Source organism: Triturus cristatus, chromosome 6, assembly GCF_964204655.1.
Source record: "Triturus cristatus chromosome 6, aTriCri1.1, whole genome shotgun sequence".
NCBI classification, from domain to species: domain Eukaryota; kingdom Metazoa; phylum Chordata; class Amphibia; order Caudata; family Salamandridae; genus Triturus; species Triturus cristatus.
In genome coordinates, this window is record NC_140589.1 from 345,518,370 (window position 1) to 345,537,766 (window position 19,397).

At 44.3% G+C, this 19,397-nt stretch overlaps 1 protein-coding gene across 5 annotated transcripts in view; it reads right to left on the reverse strand.

Moving 5' to 3' along the window:
* ASAP2 (ArfGAP with SH3 domain, ankyrin repeat and PH domain 2) overlaps positions 1–19,397 on the reverse strand; it is a 1,162,669-nt gene that overhangs the window by 953,951 nt on the left and 189,321 nt on the right. For all 5 annotated transcript variants that reach the window (XM_085610735.1, XM_085610732.1, XM_085610734.1 and 2 more), the window contains exon 3: positions 15,355–15,500. In XM_085610735.1, the coding sequence (XP_085466861.1) occupies positions 15,355–15,500 (146 nt within the window). The remainder of the gene's footprint in view (positions 1–15,354; positions 15,501–19,397) is intronic.

The window sequence follows — 19,397 nt, forward strand, 5'->3', positions numbered from 1 at the left end:
CTACAGTTTCTCCGTGCCCGGAGAAATTCCCCATAGGGAATACTGCGGATCAGAGATTTGGGATGTCCACTTTCAGCATATAGCAAGGTTTTTCCTGCCGATTTTCGAAAGAGTTTGGAAACTAATTTGTTCCCTACTGCCTGTACTTGTAGATCCAGAAATTCCACACTACAACTACTTACAGTACCCTCGAACTTCAGATTCATCTAATTTTGGTTTAAAGCAGAGATGAATTCATTTGCCTGTAATTCAGAACCACCCCAGATGATAAAAAGATCGATATACCGCAGCCATAGTTTGACATGACTGCGGTACAGATGTTGGGTCTTCGACACCTGCTGCTTCCAGCAACCCATGAATAAATTGGCGAAGCTCGGAGCAAAGCAGGTGCCCATCGCAGACCCTTGCTTTTGCCTAAAATAAATTCCATCAAAAATGAAAAAATTGTTTTCTAGGCAATAGGTCATCATCTGTAACAACATTTCATTGTGCTTAAAAAAGGAAATGGAGCGAGAGTTAAGAAAATGCCGGCAAGCTTCAATTCCCTGATTGTGTCTGATAGATGTATACAGGCTACATACATCAAATGTAATCAATAAGTAGCCCTCCCTCCATTCAAAATCCTTAATCAGGCTCAAAAAGTGTCTACTGTCTTTGAGAAATGAGGGTAGTTTTTCCACATAAGGATGTAGGAAGTAGTCAATATATTTTGATGTCTTCTCTAATAGGGAGCCCATTGAAGACACAATGGGCCTCCCTGGCGGATTCACCGCATTTTTGTGCAATTTGGGCAGCAGGTACAATATGGCAATGTCAGGAAAGTGTACTACCCTGTCAGCAACACAGAGAGGAACATAAGTAAACATCTTACTTGTATGTCGGACTTCTGTGTTTATGTCTTGGTATGCCCTTGTGGAAAGAAATATGTGGGCAGTGCGATGTTTTCTGCGAAGAAACGGGTACTGGAACATCAACGAGCAATCCAGAATAGGGACAAACTGTCTCCGGTGGCCAGACATTTTGAGGAACTCCATAGGAGTAATCGGAACTTACTGAAATTCTTTGTAATAGACAGGGTGGTGGTAACACAAAGAGGGGGTGACAGGATACGCAAACTCAGACAGTTGGGAGTCAAGATATATTCTAGACTTGAATACCAAGATTCCTGAAGGATTGAATTCAGAGGAGGAGTTGTCTTGGCATTTGGGGGAATGAAGGGGTTTGATAAGAGGGCCATTAACGTTTGACCTGTGATATCATTATCACTATGATGGCATTTTATCTAGGAGATTTACGATATCTCAGCTTGATTGACTATAATCTCCTTATTACCCTTATTTTCCTTATTTCCCTCATTTTCCATATTCACCTTATTCTCTCATGGGCAGTAGGGAATGTTCATTTCGCTGTTTTTAAAGCTAATGTCTCATTATCTTCTTATGAAATGTTCTGTGAAGAATTTGAGTGCTGACTAATTTGCTATTAGAGCGATTATGTGCTTCTGTGCGATATTGAGCGTCTAGTAATCAATCTGTTGTAATTTTATTAAATGTTTTACGATGTCTGCTGAATATAGAGTGTGGTAGGCGTAGGTGCAAGATATGAAATTCAGTTAATTTTCTTTTTTCTCCTTTTTCCTCTTGTGTTTCAAACTGTGATTTCCTCAATTGGATCTTCTTCTTCCTTTTATTTCAGCCTCTTTAGATCCTCTTGAGCACTGAAGGAGCCCTGACTATTACGTCCGATATTGGAACACACTTTTGTCCACTTGGACTGAATGGGTTTGTTATGCAACATTGCGATAGGATATATCAACAATACATATATATGCTTTGTGTTAAACAAGGATTTTATAATGCCTGATTAATCAAATGGTATAATGTTATCCCCACTAGGGGTATATTCCTTGGAGTGATGCCTAATAGTTTTAACAATTTGGGCTATAGCATCTGTGAGCATCTGTGAGGTGAACAAAAACGTATAAGCTGATATTTTTACGGTTATATGAGGAAGGGAGGATTTCATCGTTTTTGCCGTTCAGTTATAAAGTATGTATTTGATAATATGTAAATAATCACGAACGGTATTTGGCGTTTAAAACCACTGGGGATTGAAGAGAATGATTCAATCCATAAATGAAGTTAATATTTGACAAGGATCACGTTTGACACACATTTGAGGATGTGTAGAAGAAGATATGAAATGTATTGTTGTTATTATTTTTTCATTTGAAAAAACTTTATGCACTAAACATTGGGTTTATTATGGAATGATGACTGTTCCAAAATGGCCGCCACACTTACTTTCAGATGGACATGTGTCGCCTGGGCGCTATGCTCCCCTACCTATAGGAAGGACCCCAAAAGACGACGTAGGAGTAGTAAGGGTTTTATTTCGTTTGGTTGTAACAGTTTTTTTGACACTTCTTCTTTCTCCTCTGGTTGTTTTGGTACCCTTCTTCTTCTCGGTCCGCGGAAGGCGGTGTCTGCCCGAAGTCTCCGTGGAATATGCAAAGAAGGGAAAACAATGCCAAAGTTAGGGGACCTTTCTCGTCTTCTCGGGCTTTGATGGGGAAAGGGGAGTGAGGAGTCACCGGGGTTCCAGCACCAAAAATAACACTCGTGTGATTAGAAGTCAGTAGGTGAGTGAGGGGTCTATGGAAAGAAACTGCCACAGCCCAGGTGCCCTCCCAACAGTGAACAACCTCCCCTAGCGCCCTCCCCGTGTGTTTAAGAAGCCCAGGATACGACCCCGTACCTTTCCCAGCCACGCTCCTCCAGGCGCGTGGCGGGGCGAGACGTGGTGTAGTTGGCCTCCTGGCTCAGCAACTCCCTCCGCTCCTCTCCCGTCCTCCGACTCTCGTGCTCCTCTCTTCTCTGTCGCCTCTCGTGCTCCTCTCTTCTCCGTCGCCTCTCGTGCTCCTCTCTTCTCCGTCCTACTCGTTTCTCTCTCCTCGGCTCCTCCTCGGGCTTTCGCGCTGGTTTCCTGTCCGGCTTCCGTCTTAGCGTCGTCGCTAGTCTCCGATTGGTAGGATATCCGTGACGTCGTCGGGGGCGGTTCTGTGGTTACTCCCAGCCAGTCCACGTTAAAGGGACCGCCAGCATCCTGCATGGAAGGTTTAAAGGAGCCGTCAGGAAGGGATTAAATGGAGGAAGGCTCGGGTTCCGAGACTCGCTGACAACATGTTAGTCTGTTGTTTATGTTCATGTACATGATGCTATGTGTAACAGGAAGTCTTAAAAGTATGGTTTTGGAGACTGTCATTTACCCGTGACCAAGGCGAGTTTCGCCGAAACGCGTAGGGTATTTTCTGGCTGATGCTCTTTATTATAAAATAAATACGATCTTTCATCGACAGATGGACTCTTAGCGGCTATTATTTTCCTGACAAGAGTGCGTTAGTACTTCGGTACAGAGTGACAAGGATATATATATATATATATATATATATATATATCTCATCACAACGCAACTAGTACCACTTGCATCCAGACAAAGAGCCAAGCCAGTTTGGTTTTTCACGAAAATGTTAATTCAGGCAGAGGCAAAAAGACGCGTCTGGACCTCACGCGGGGCCACATGACCATAGTTTGTTACTCGAGTATTTTAAGCATCTCACACAGGGCGCACGGTGCATAAACATAGAAGAAAGTGAACTGGAATGTAGTTTTGTAAACAATTTAAAACGACGTTTCACAATTCCGTTCTGTTTAAATTGTCACAAAATAATAGGTTTAAACTAACTTAGCAAAATAATAAAAATAATTTTCGTGTTGTTACTTTTTCCTACACATTATTATTTTAAAGACACCGGTCACAGAGTAATTTCATTCATTTGATATCTTAATGCAATCATACGTTTAATGTATTGCACTGTAGATCGTATCTGGTGCTATTATGATACAGATAAGTGATCACATATTTCCACAAAAATAAAGGCATATTAACCAAAGTGATGCTTTCGCCCACCTTTTACATGACAACTACAATTCCGGTTATTCAAATGTATAGATCTAATGCACTGTAAATGGCTGATCCACTGGGATAGAGTAAAATGTTTTAGTAGGTATATTACTCATTTTTGTGTTCTATTTTATCATTATACAATCATGATAGTCATGTGTCACATCCCATTACTATTGATTATTCTGAAAGGACATGTGACTGTACTGAAGGGGAAGCCTGATTGGGAGGACCGATGGCTATGTTCCACAGCTCGGATACCAAATTCTCCGAGCCTGTCTGAAACCACCAGAATGACGTGAGCCCAGTCGTTCCTGATCTTCCTAAGAACTCTGTCCAGGACTGGTATGGGAGGAAAGGCATACAGGAGCCTGAGCTCAACTCTTGTCAAAGCGAGAGCTGCCTTGGAAACTCCAGCGCGCAGATCTGCATTGCGGGTTCTTGGTGGTGGCGAACAGATCAAACCAAGGCTCTCCACACTGCTGAAAAAGACCTGCGCCACTTCCAGATGTAGACGCCATTTGTGACCCGCTAGGCATCGTTGGATGAGTTTGTCCGCCAGGGCATTCAGAGAACCTGCCAGGTGTTGAACCACCAGGGAAATGCCCTGATGTTCCAGTAAAGTCCAGAGATACAGGGCCTCTTGACAAAGGGTCCACAACCCCATCCCGCCTTACTAGTTGCAGTACCACATGTCGGTGGTGTTGTCCGTGAACACCTGCACTAGCCTTCCCTTGATGGAAAGTAGAAAGGCTTTTAATGCCTGCCTTATCGACCAGAGATCCAATAGGTTGATATAGAGTCTGGATTCAGCCGGAGACCAGAGACCTCTGATCTTCACCTCTCCTGATGGCCCTCTCATCCCAGGAGTGACGCATCAGTTACCACTGTCAAATCTGGTTTGGGAAGGAAGAGGAGTCTGCCACTGACCCAACTGGGGATCGTTAACCACCGCTGCAGATCTCTTGCAGTTCCCTTCAATATCTTGACCAAGTGTGAAAGATTTCCCTGATGGTGCGCCCACTGGAACTTCAGGTCCCACTGCAGAGTTGCACGTGTCAGCGGGTATATGTCATTAGCAGGAGGCCATGAGGTCCAGCAGCCTCAGAGTCAGTCTCCCAGAAATCCAGGATAGAGGCAGAAACATCATTATCATAGCCTGAATATCCTGGATTTGCAGTTTAGGAGCACGGACCCGAAACTGCAGTGTGTTCACAACAGCTCCGATGAAAGGGAGCGTCTAAGAGAGAGTCAGGTGTGACTTCGGGAGGTTGATAGTAAACCCCAGCAAATGCAAGAGGTCCACCATAGTCTGGAGGCGATACAGACCTCTTTTACTTCTTGCAGTTCTTACGATGGGACTTACCCAAGTGGCCCAACTACTTTGAGTGCAACAAAGGTTCCGGGCTCCGTGATCGCTTCCAGGACCTTCCTCTCTACCAGGATTGAAATTGTTGTGGTGATGCAAGTCGAGTGGCCAGGAGTTTGAGGGAGCACTCTTTCAAGGCCTTCGGGTTCATGGCGTGGCAATCGGAGCAAGTCTTCGGATCATGGCTGAGGCACCAAAGGTATCTAAGATGCATGTTGGTCACCGACATCAGTTGGTGGCAGGCGCCGCAGGGCTTGAAGCAGATCTTCTGGGATGACATCCCTGCCACACCAGCATAAGATCTCAAAAAACATTTTGACAAAAGGCAAGAACAGTTTAGTCAAAAAATGACCAAGGGATAGCTCTCTTCGGATCTGCACTGACTAAAAAGAACGGACGTCAGCTCGGTGGGGTGGTGCCTATATAGGCACTGCACAAGCCACTTCCGGTGCGAAAGACACCACACAGAGCCAACTGATATTACCTACTAGTGCGCAGGGGTACTGCTCACAAACATTTTCCATATCCAGTCTAACTCTGGGGTTAATTCTAAGGTAAGGAATCTGCAGCTAGAAGTCTCTATCACATAAACTGTACACATTCAGCAGTTAGGCAACCAAAAATGAAGGACATTTTTTTTGTACTTCAGAAGTGTGATGGAAGCAACAATTTTAATACAATCATAACAATTTGAGACAATTTACTAGGCTGAAACCTAATTACCACACATTATCATTTGGGTGCAATACGGTTTTATCAGTAAAACTGTACGTCTGTGCAAATTTAGTGACCATTTCAATGAAAGATGTGCCGTCTGTAAATGATAATTCGCTACCACAAAATGCTTTAGTTACATACAAAATTGCCCACCTCACAGTCTTTAAAGCTAGGTGGGGTGCAAAAGTGTTTCGTACTAAATAGTGGGTTGTGGTTCTAAACAGTTTGGGACGCACTGCTCTAGAAGAAGAGGAAGTCCTGAAGGGAGGTGATTGAGATCGACACCTAGGTCTAGTTGAGCAACTTGAAGATGAGGTATGGATAGATCAACTGGAGTTACAATAATGGCTCTGAGACCCTGACTTGAACTTGATCGTGATCTTGCTGATGGTTTATGAAGATACATAGGTCAAGGAGATATCCTGGGTGAATAGCAACAAGCGCCAAAGCTGAACTGGCTGGCCAAGTCCTCAATGGTTTTGGAGCTGGCACTGGAGGAGCTACTGGCTGATGAGAATACAGAAGTGCTGGTAGTGGAAGAGTCGTCATCGCTGGATGATGACATGGAAGTTGAGTAACAGGATTTGGTAAATTCAGAATAACCAGTGGAACAGGGATGACTCCAACTTTCCACTTCTTCTTGGATCTCACACTTAGTTCTCAGAGACAGGGGATAAAGCACTGACAGGGGGATGCTGAACAACCAGAACAAGCATTTACAATGCAATGGTCTCGGCATTGTTAAAGTTAGAGCTATTGGCATTGCTCATGACATTATTTTTGTTTATGTTTTTGTTTTTAAAACATTTAAAGAAACTGCATTGTTATTTGCTGGCCTGCTTTACACCTGGTGTCCCTCAGCCGAATTGCTGTTTAGTGAAGTTCCTGAGACTGGTGGGGAAAAAACTGGCAGTACAAAGGACGTGAACCTGACCACAGTCAGTCTTTTAGGACCAATTTCACTTTTATTTACTATGCAGACCGCATTTGGAAGGGGGCAGTTTTCAATTATCACATTAGCCCTAATAAACGCCACCTACAACAAGTAAATTATGCCGGGTTGAAATATGTGATCAGCACTTTAATAAGCACATAAGCACTTTTTGCACTAAGAGCACTTTGCTTCAGCCTTGGCATCAGGCGTGATGTGAAGAAGCAGGCTGGAACTGAGAACATTGCTCCCTCTAACATGTGCTAAAGCAAAAAACGAACTTTTACGATGAGCTACTTCTCAGTCGCCATAGTTTATTAGAAATATGAATGTGTAAATGTATTTTTATTAACATTATATTTATTAACGATCGTATATGCTGTTTTATCGTATTGCAATGGTTTTTTATAACCATGCTAATAAACTATCTATCTATTTGCCTCGTGTGTGCCCTCTGTGAGCTGGGGCCACGCATGACAACAGTTTGCACGTCACACATGGGAAATTTAGCAGCTATGTATTGCACATTGAAGATAATTTCCGATTTCTGTATTACATGTATGTGCAACATATGTGTGTGTATTTGCACACACATTCTGTATACATATGTATGTGTATATAAACATTTCAACGGGTGTACGTACTTGTGTTTATGTGAATTGGCCTTTGTGCGCACGTGTACATACATGTAGGTGTATATACGGCATACTATGTGTAATCGTGTCTGTATACGTGTAAATAGTGTATAATATTCTACGTCTGTGTGGTAACTGCCCCTGCTCGTTTTCTCGTGTGTTCCTGTGCTGGGGCCGTACCCTGCTGTCTAGTATCGTCTGCGAGAGCACCCCAACCCCACCCCCCGTCCATTCACATACCAGGTCTCTTCCCCCTCCGCCCCGCGAGACACGATTGTGCCAGCTCCGTGCCCGCTGGAGCTGACCTAGCGTGAGAGTGAAAACACTACTGTAGTGCACTACACCACACGGTCTCCGGGGAACCACTGTCGTGTGCAAGGATGTGCACAGCAGTAAAGACACTATGCCTCTCCACTCAGCCTCCTTGAGTTAGCACCACGGAGTAGTACGCACGCCTCACAGTGACTAATTGTGAATGTGAACACTTTTATAGAGCACTACCTCTCTAAGGTGTTTCCTTGAGGTACAACTCACGAGCACATGAACGCCTCACATTGATTAAGTGTGAATGTGAACTCTTTTATAGAGCGCTACCTGTCTAAGGTGTCTCCCTGAGGTACAACTCTGGAGTACCTACGAAGCAGTGGCCGGAGAGACATATCCCGAGCACTATACCTCTACTGAGAGGCACCCCAATTAGATGCGTGCCTCACAGTGACTCAGTGTGAATGTGAACACTTTTATAGAGCGTTACCTGTCTAAGGTGTCTCTTTGAGGTACGACTCTGGAGCACATTCGTAACAGTGACCGGAAACATATCCCTCGAGCACTATACCTCTACACGGGAGCACTCCGGAGTATCCGTGCGCCTCATAGTGACTAAGTGTGAATGTGAACACTTTTATAGAGCGCTATCTCTCTAAGGTGTCTCCATGAGGTACAACTCATGAGCACATGCGCAGCAGCGACCGGAGAAACATCTCTCGAGCACTATACCTCTACGCAGGAGCATCCAGGAGTAGTCGCGTGCCTCAGTGTTTATGTGAACACATTTATAAAGCACTACCTCTCTAAAGTGTCTCCCTGACGAACGATTCTGAAGCACATGTGCAGCAGTGACCAGAGACCCATATCTCGTGGACCATACCGCTACACAGGAGCCCCCCGGCGTAGATGTGCCTCTCAGTGACTACGTGTGAATATGAACACTTTTATAGAGCACTGCCTCTCTCAAGTGTCTCCCTGAGGTACGACTCCGGAGCACATGGGCGCATAACCGTGACTGAAAAGCGCAGTTATAGTGCACTATACCTTTACACAGTTCCGAGGGTACCACCCTTAAGTATTTGTATTTGTATTTTGTACTTGTATCGCGCAGCTATCACCCAACGGGTATCTTGGCGCTCGGACTGTGGTGAAAAAAACTTCTAGACCAACAGAGTGTGTAGCATCAAAAACGGAAAAGAAGAGGGGAAATGAAAAGCCGGTGTCAATCTGGAGATAGAGAATTAGGAGACCATATGTCCCTCCCTAGGAAAGAGCCAAGTCTTCAAACTTCGCCTGAAATCCATCAAGGAGTTGTCCTGTCTAATATTCAGGGGAAGTTCATTCCAGTATCGCGGGGCCACTGTACTAAAGGCCCTACCTCCCATCCTGGCTTTCTTAATCCTACCAGTATTTAGCAAGAAGGCATTCGATGAGCGGAGAGTCCTTTGAGGTTTGTACCAGAATATTTTCTCTTGTAGAGAGATAGGGCCAAGACCATGTGCCGCTCTATAGGCAATACACAGGGATTTAAACTTAACCCTTTCCCTCATGGGAAGCCAGTGAAGCTCTTGAAGCGCCTGCGTGGTTGAAGAACCACGTTTCCTATTCAGCGCCAGCTTGGCTGCGATAGACTGGACCCTCTGCAAACTCTGGTATATGTAAAGCGGAGCGCCTAGATACAGAGAATTGCAGTAGTCCAGCCTACTCAGAATGGTACTACGGACCACCAAAGGTCTTTTCTCCACAGGCAGAAGAGGTAGAATCTGCCGTAGGGCTTTCATAAGAGCAAAACACACCCCCACAGTTGTTTTAGCTTGAGAAGCCATTTGGAGGTCATTGTCAAACATGACCCCCAGGTTCCGCACCTTTGTCACTGGGACAATGGGTTCCACTTCTGGGGCCATTCTAAAGTCAAAGGGCAAATCTCTTACTCCTGCCGGGGGCAATAAATCACCTCGGTCTTGCCTCCATTGAATTGCAGTGAGTTAGCCCTGAGCCAATCCGATGTCTGACACATACAATTCTGGAAGGCATCCATGGTCAAAGCGCCTTTTCCCTCCAGTGAAAACACTAGTTGGGTGTCATCCGCGTAATTAATGAGATCAATCCCATACGCTTTAATAATCGGAATTAAAGGCTGCAGATAAATGTTGAACAAGATGGGGCTAATGGGCGATGCCTGGGTGACCCCATGTTCCACCAGGGTCCTACTGGAGGTAAAAGGGGGGAGAGAGACCACCTGTTGTCTCCCTGTGAGATATGATTGTATCCATCTCAAGGCACGTCCCTTCACTCCCAGATGCTCCAGCCTATTCAGCAAAATTCGGTGGTTAACCGTGTCGAATGCGGCTGACATGTCTAAGAGGACCAATACTGACGAGAGGCCTCTGTCCGCCCGCATCCGAAGGTTATCCAACACCGTGACCAGAGCTGTCTCCGTTCCGTGACCTGGTCTAAAGCCAAGCTGGCTCTTATCCAGGAGATGGAACTCCTCCAGATACCCAGAGAGAGACCTACTCACTACCTTTTCAATAATTTTTATAAGGAAAGGCAGCAGAGAAATAGGTCTAAAACTAACAGGGTCTCCTGGATCCAGAGAGGGCTTCTTTAGTAATGGGCTAACTACTGCCAGCTTCCATGTTTCAGGTACCACCCCTTCCTCCAGAGATTGGCAGCATATCTGCCACAACCGAGGGAGCAGAGCTGAAGCATGCTCTTTCCAGATCTTATTAGGTAGGGGGTCTAGTGGCGACCCTGACCTCACATTCTGTACACAGTTGTTAAACAGCTCATTAGTGAGTGGTATAAAATACTCCAGTGAGGTTACTCTCCCTAGTTCTTCCGGGGACGTATGTCCATTATCTTTTGGAGGAAAGGGGTCGCACATATTTAGTCCTCCTACAATTTTTGCGATTTTCTCCTCAAAATGAGAGGCGATTTTATCGCATAGCGCCTGTGACGCAACCACTTTATTTCCCACACTAGTGGGATTAGAGAGGTCCCTAATGATCTTAAAAAGGGCTCTAGTACTATTTGGTGCTGACAGGATAGAGTTGATGAAAAAGTCTGCCTTAGCCATCAACTCTTTTTACCGAGCTTGTACTTTTTTTAGAGGCACTTTATCATGCTCATCATAATGCCTGCGCCATTTCCTTTCTGCCTGTCGACAGGATCTGCGCGTGGTGCTCAGCTCTTCAGTGTACCACGGTGCAGAGTGTTTTAATCTGACCTTCAGGCGTTTCAGAGGCACATGCTGATCTAATACATCAAGGATGTATTTCTGGTAAAGACGGTAATTCTCGGCCACTGAGTCAAGAGGATCAAAAGGCGGTAGATTGTAAAAAAGTGGCTCAGCCCTCGTCCTCATAAGTTTTGCCCAATCTCTTCCCATACGATATGTGACAGGAGGTGTTCTAATTGTTTTTCCGTCAGGTATACAGATCCGAAACTGGATCAACGAGTGGTCAGTCCAGGTCTGAGGTAGAATGTTGACCACCTCAGTTTCATTGAGATCAGCAAACAGGAGATCCAAAATATGCCCTCCTTGATGGGTAGGTTGTTGAACCAGCTGATGCAGGCTAAAACTCTCACATGTTTCCCTGAGATCTCTTAGGTGTCCGTCTAAGGTACCATTCTCCCACAAATTGAAGTCCCCCAGAAGCAGCATTCTTGAATGAGTCAGCGACTGAGCCGCAATGACATCTAGAAGCGTTTGGTACTGTGTGTTAGAACTTGGGGGTCTGTAACTAACCATCCCTGTAAGGAGCCTCCCTCTTTGTTCTTGAAGGGAGAATCCTAGTAGCTCAATGCCCGCCACCTCATCAACCTTAAAAGGGGCAAAGCCCCACATATCTTTAAACATCAAGCGCTTGTAACGGTGACTGTAAATGTGCGTGTGAGTCAGGACACTTCTATGGATTTTTGTACCATGAAGCACTATCGTCGCAGTACCACTCTGAATCCAGGTGTGCAGGGGGCACAGGGAGATACCCATGGGCACTTACCTCACAGGTCAGGCTAGCTGCGCAAACGGTGCCTCAGCGGGCGGGCAGCACTCCCAGGTTTAGCGCTTCGTGCACCTTTATCCGCCGCTGGTTCGTCCTCGAGGCGCCCTGGTGTCTTGGCATCAACTCACACTTAATCGCCTGGTCCCTCGGGAAGCTCTGCTGGGGGCACACCAGCTTGGAGGTGGTAACCCCCTTCATTCTTTGCGTGTGTGAATGGATGGGTCTCGCCGCGCGCGATTCCCTCCTCCGAACTTTATTCATAAAATGTGTGGCACGTCCAGTGGCACCTGGAGTGTCTTTACTGTGTACTTACTTCGGCATCATTGTGCAGTTGTAATATAGTGCATATAGCATTTGCGTTCTTTTCATTCCAAGCACTCCTAATCTGGCAGCGAAAGGAGCCGAAGTAGAGAAAAATGAAATCGAATTGACCAAGATCACACGCCGTGCTATTGGGGAAGCAGAGATTAGAAGTGGTAGTTTTATTCCGCAGTTGGTGTCTCACTCTCAACCCCTAGCACACCTTCACATCTCTAAGGCTGGAACGTGTTCCTTGGCATTCCCAAAATCCATGTACACGAAACAGCTCTTTCTAGGTGCCAGGAGTCCCCCTGCCAGCTGCTACTGAAGTTTTCCTCCCCAGCAGGATGATGGGTGCGTTGAGCCCTCGTGGCACCGAAGAAGGACCCCTCCTCGTGGAAGACTAGGATCCGGGGCTTGTGGTCCGTTCCTAGAGAGCACGCCTAGGACTCGAGTCTGCAGGGGGAAGAGGGTGGTGGTCAAGCACAGACCACATCGAAATATCACCTCCAAGGAACACAGCGCTTTTGGGGAAATATTCTAGGCGCATGCCTTCTTTACGGCTCTGAATTTGCGCCTCCCAGCAGACAAAGCTACGGTGTTTTCGTTTGCGCTTTTCTCTCTTATGGATAGTTCTCGTGGCTGTTTCTTTCCAGACTGGGAAAGTTGAGTTGGGTATAGTCATTCAGCTCCGGGATATTTGCACACGTGGCAATGTAGCTCTTTGAATGCGCGTACCAACGGTAGGCGCAAAAGTAGGCGCTAAAACTGTTTAATTCTGAAGCGCGCGTAGCAGCTCTACCCTAAGGCAGACAATCGCTGCAGTAGTTAGAAAATGCTTCACCGGAGACCGTCTAATCACTTTTCACCTGGAAATGTCGAAACATTAACCTCCGTGGAGTTGTTTGAAAAATAAAATCCAAACTCCGACTAGCAGTGCTTGCTCGACTGCGCCCCCCAGTAGGTACATTTAAAACAACATTCTCCGTTTTTCATTGCAGTGCTTCATTGCGGTATTTTTACTTCTACAAGTGCCTGATGTTTGACAGTTAAGTGGTCTGGCTGACCGGGAGCAAAGGTAATTTGTCTAAGAACACACAATGTGCACGTCAGCTTACAAATCGGACGTTAATGCTATAAATACATGGACAACGTGTACGTAGTGTCCTTGTAAGTGTTCGGTGTGAACGTGGAAGACACTCCCACACCCAGTTCTTCATAGCACCGCCACCACTCTCGCCCGGATGCCATCCCCCAATTGGATACTATACAATATACAGAAATAGGTGACACCTTACAATGTAAAGGTCTAAGTTAAAAAAACATACGCGGGAGTAAACCAAAGCATACATAACAGAGGTCAGACGTGTGCATGAGAAACATTTGAGACACTTTCACGACGTGTGAGTGCAGGGTTCAAGGGAGTGCCGCGGCGTGGACTCCCGTGCGTGGGGGAGGCTGGCGTCGTCCCCTCCTGGGCTCGGCGTGTCACAGCCTCGTGACGGGGTTTGGTTAAGATATTCCACTAACCAAAAGATCAAAATATGTCTCCCCAGTCAGCCCTGAGAGACGGCCTCCTTCATCTGCCCTCTTCTGGAGGCGGCTTCTATTACTCCAGCTGTCAGGACGAAGGGTAGCCCTAATTACCGGCGCTAAGGCAAATATAACATCCTCATCTGTGCGAGGGTTGCAGCTTGTGTGCGTGTGGGGTGTGTGATCCGGGGCTTGTGGTCCGTTCCTAGAGAGCACGCCTAGGACTCGTGTCTGCAGGGGGAGAGGACGAGCACACCACCGCCTTTCTCCGAGGCAAAGCAGAAATGCCTCGGAGAAACGCAGCGGCGGTTTCGAATTCGGGGGCGTGTTTTTCTTTTCTCTCCTCTTGCCATTGGCTGGAGGAGATAATGAGAAAAGTAGCAAAAAACACGCCCCCGAATCCGAAAAGGATGGGGCCTGTTCGGAGAGACAAACCTCTTCTCCAATGGCTGGCCAGCATTCAAGAGACCAGCCAATGGAGAAGAGGGGAGAAGAGGGGCGGGTTCAAGCCCCTCTTCTCCAAGTCATTAAATCTCGCGAGCGAGACTGCGCAAGCGCAGCCTTCGCTAGCCGAGACCTAAAAAGGGGTACCAAATACAAGCTCTGGAGTTCCAGCAGAAATATTTGTGTAGACGTTTGAGGATGGTCTCCATAGTATGTTTGCCAACCTTCTGGTCATACAACAGGTTGAGAATTGTGATACAGTGAAACAGGCCTACAGGCTCTCCCTTAACACAAACCCATTCAAACCCAGTTCTTGTGCTACTGAAGGATTTGGTCGAATTCCTGGAACACCAAGAAAGATCCCCAAGGGCAGTGGTGTAACAAAAAGAGGTGCTGTGGGGGACCAAAAGGCTATTGCTGTTCTCGGAATTGTGCATGCAGGCTGTAGCTATGAAGAAAGATCTCCGATAGTAAACATGGTCTGATACAGAACGGGTTAGCAGTATCTGTGTGCTACCCAGAGTGACTGAAAACTGAGTGGCCGGGTAAGCAGTAAGTGTTGCCTCAAGTGGCCTTTTCTTGATACCCTAAATTCATTGCATATCTGCACTGCTTTGATGGTTTCTGTAAAAGTTTCCTAAAGAAGGCAGTGTTTTTTTTACAGATTTAATTCTGCTCCCATGTTATCCCCGTCTTTTTTATTGTGTCAGCTCTTCATTCCTTTTCCCTAGTTGCTCATCGTTTGGATTCAAATCGAAGCATGCCCATTTCGTATTCATGCTTTTTGGGTTTCATTTTTTAGTCGGATAGCACAAAATGTGGCAAATATGTTTATAATGGTAATGTGTACCAACCTGACTTGATTGGATCTTAATAAAAACAGATGAATCCCAAAATGTTTTGCTACGGCTATTGTAGAGCAAGCAAAAATAATATTCTGGTGTGAACCCAAAACATTGCAATCATCGACTGAACTGAACGCAAGGGCATGAGAAGAGCATGGAAAATGACATTATCATGCAGACTGAAAACTACTTCTTAATCATGTCCATTAAGTATAACGGTTCCCCATCATCTTTCTACAACTTAGCTTGTACATATGTAAACACTATGGTGATCGGGAACATGCATCCTTCATTTTACAGAAGTAATTATCCTTATGTCAAATAAATATATATCAGTTCTCACCAAGTTTTTGAAAAGTGCTGTCAGCTCCTTTGTAAACACAGAAAATTTTAAGAAACCTGTTCCTAGATCCGGATCGTCTCTGCAGACACAATTACTGCCAAATTTCTCCAGTGCCTGGGTATACTGTTCTTCATTTTCCACATGAACTTTGAAAGAGGGATAACAAATGTGGGCATTAAAAAGAGAAGTGCTGGGAAATTATCATTATTGCAAAGTCCTACAGTTTGGAAATTAAGAGTGCTTCTTCAAAATAGTCACAATATATAAATACCTTTAATGCTCACTCCCCCCAGCAGTTTCCTTGTAAATAACAAAACGTATAAATTACTATTTGGGTCAAACATTTAAAAAACTTGTGTGAAGGTGAATTACACTACAGGAGACAACGTTTTTCCATGTCAAATAATTTTGTTTTACATAACGAAAACATGCAAAAAAAAAAGGTATGAAGGCACACATCTTGTCAAAAGCAAAAAACAAAAAACAGACTCGCTGGGATGAGCTCCCCACTCCAAAGATCAGTGGTTCTCAACATGTGGGCCGTGGGCCACTAGGGGTCCGCAATGCCTTCTCATGGGGCCCGCTACTGTTGAGACAACTATTAATATTAACATTAATAAAGTGTATATAAACGAAAGAAGCAACTTTGAAAATTGGAAATTTTAGAATGTTCTGCAAATGTGAAGGAATTTCATATGGGAGGCTAAAAATTAAGTTGGTATCCTACGATTGATTCACTGGAGCAGCACAAGTACAGCAAATAGAACAGAGCATAGATGATGGGTGGACTCAATTGAAGTGACAACAAAATGAGCATGAGAATGTAGGTGCTAAAAAGATAGTGGTATGCTACTGTACATCTCTAAGAATTAAAAATTGAAAAGTTCCAATCTTGTGTTAAAGTTTAAATTTTTCTATATTCATTGTGAATTAAATAAAATATTTCAATATTTGTGATTTTGTTTGATGTTTAGTTGTTTCTGAATTTATGTGTATTGTTTCGAGGTAAAAATCATTGAAAAAACTTAGGCAGGGGGTCCTTGAATTCCAATAATGGTTCAGTCAGGGGTGCCTGGATTCCAGCAATGATTCTGTGTGGGCCCACAGAAGTAAAAAAAAGATAGGAAACAATGATCAAGATCATCACTTCAACTATAAGAACATAAAAACATGGCATGCTGCCCATTATCCTCAGTGGGATCAACTGATAGCGTAGTGATGGCATGATGAGGAGGGTAAAATTAGGGCCAGAGAATTTATAGTGTTGATATCAAAGTTGGCTGAATCGGTTGCTGAAGCTGATACCTGAGGATTTTATAACTCAATTAAGTCTTTAAAATAGAACTTCATTACATGAATCTAGAAAAAGTACCACAAAGCTGAACTTATGTATGACATGGCCGGAATTTAACAGTCTACTGCAGTATCCGTGCATGGGGAGGTTGTCTATTACCTAGGGGAAAGTTAATGCTAAAATTAAGAGTCTAGGTTCTGGTAACAGTCTTTTCTTCAAACAACTTACAGGATTTCACAACCTGGCAGAATACGTTATGAGGGCAGAATGTCTCATACTGATAGCGAAGAACCATGAAAGTTGTTGTTCATGGGCTGCAAACATGTGGATTCACCTATGAAAAGCTGGGGAACGACAATGGGCCACACAGTATGGAGCTTTACTGGACAGGAGCTGCCATATGTTAGTTATGTCCACTGAAACCAAATGACTTAACTTATTCCCTATGCTCCTTGTCTGAACAGACAGAATTTTATCCTGAGGCACAACTGCCTCAATCTGTACACAGAAGCTGGAGCTGCCATCCACATCAATGAACCTTTTGAAGATGCGCCTGCATGGACCCTGCTTTTGTTGCTGAATCCAGAGTTTGTAGAAAGGGCTGCCAAAATTCTCTTAGATGTTTTAACTTTGTTGGACTGTGCTACTGCTCTCCTTGCATGCATGGAAGCTTGCAACGACTGCTTAGAGTCCAACCTATGGACATAACATCTGAGAGCTCACTTGAGAACTTAAGATGGCTACCCAAGATATCTTCTGTTACAGAGTTCATTTTAGGTGAGTTGGGGCTTCCTGGAGCACATGCTCTCTCAATGCATCAACCTTTATTATTTTCTTAATTTGACCCTTCTGTTACAGTGTTCTTGCACCTGACTGGCTTCACGGATCAAGAGAAGCAAAGTATGTGTGTGGGTTTCATTGCAGTGGTCTGACCCACCTATACTTGAGACTTGTCACCTCTTCCACATGTAGAGCAGCTGACACAAAGCCAATAATGCCCCTAGCTTGAAACATTAAACATCTTTGGGATGGCCGGCTACTGTCTGTAAACAATATTTAATTATTTCCACTGTAAAAAGAGTGGTCTGTAACTTCGTGGCAGTCAGGGAAAGAAACACAATGTTAATGCAGAATTGTTGTCTCATATTAGATGAAAGTTTAAGTGAGGTGACCGGGGAGAATGGGAGGGTAGAATGAGCAGTGCACAAATAACACAAAAGTGGATGATAAGAGGAACAGAAGTGTAATTCAGACAATCCAAATGTTCAGTGTCTCACAATGGACCACCTGGTAGTTACAGAGTGCAGAACCTTGAAGATGAAGGAATCTTCCATTGCAGATGGTGAGACGGCTTGGGGGAGGGGTCAACAGTAGTCACTTTAGTATGTGTACTGCTGGAAAACCTTGACAAGGTATCCAGAAATATGACCATACACATTCTTGTAAATTATGTATAACGTCTTGGATTATTATCTGACAATTTAATGGGAGCCAGGGTCTTCCGGGCTTAAATTTGCATCATATTATTGGCAAGATTCTTAGAATCCTTATAATTCATATAGAGGCAGATGATATTCAGGAATACTACCTTTCACTAGGAAGATCTAGATGTCAAATCCAGAGACCCTGGGCATGGCTGGAAAATATGTAGACTGCAATAAGAACCAGGAGTTCTGAACTCCTGTGGTGTGACATATACCTTGAACAAAATCCAATTCTACACCCAAGTGCGATCTGTCAGCTAATGTCGTAATAGGGAAATGAGAATAGCATCTTTATTTCTGTGGCATAGAAGGACCTCAGCATGGTAAAAACACTTCTACCAACATGTGCCTGCTCCTTGTGGCTATTTCCTGAAAAATGACTGCTCAGCCATTATTGAAGTAGGTGCAAGACATATATGCTTCATATTGCATGTAATAAGCATGGAGGCACATCGAAATTCACTAAATATTTGCAAGAATGTGAAAAGACAGGTATCTTAATCAATACAACTACAGTGATCTGTAATCCTTGTTTGGTATCCTGTGAACAGAAACCTGCTCCGGCAGAAATCTAGAAATACAGTTCTATAGAAAGAAGAGTCAAACCAAGTTCCTGTTGGCAAAAACAAAGTCTGCATAATTTATTAGTAATTTCGACCTTAAATCATCCAAAATTGATACAATAATCTTAAACTCTTGTCAAATATTAACATCTATCCATGTAATGGCTTAAGTGCATACATGTCTTAAACAGGTCCATTTATTGATCATGAGCAAAGCATTTCAGGATGTACTTGCTAGGTAAAGTGAGTAACGATGAGAACATGGTTTAGGCAACATTGTTTCCCCACACTTGGTATGCCTTGAAAGACGTTTCCTAACAGATATTGCGACAGACCAGCATCTCACTCTCTAGGAAACGGAATGTCTAACACAGATCCACATTTCATGGTGGTAATGTTTCAACCAAGACCCCGCAAAATGATACATATCCTTGTATTTTTTGTTAGATGTGACGTGTGACTGTGACTCCTGGAGTCTTTAGGCAGTCAGATGTAAATCAAATCCTACAACACTCATATGACCCTCTAACACGCCACTGTATATTGTTCAGGTGGTTATCAGTGAGAAATGCATTACTCTTGGAGATTGCCTGAATGGAATTTGGTTGGAAAGTTCAACTGATGCATTGAAGCTTGTATTTTAAAGACACAGGACACTTCTGCAGGCATACAAATTCGGTGGGATTTGCTTCCGTGTATTTG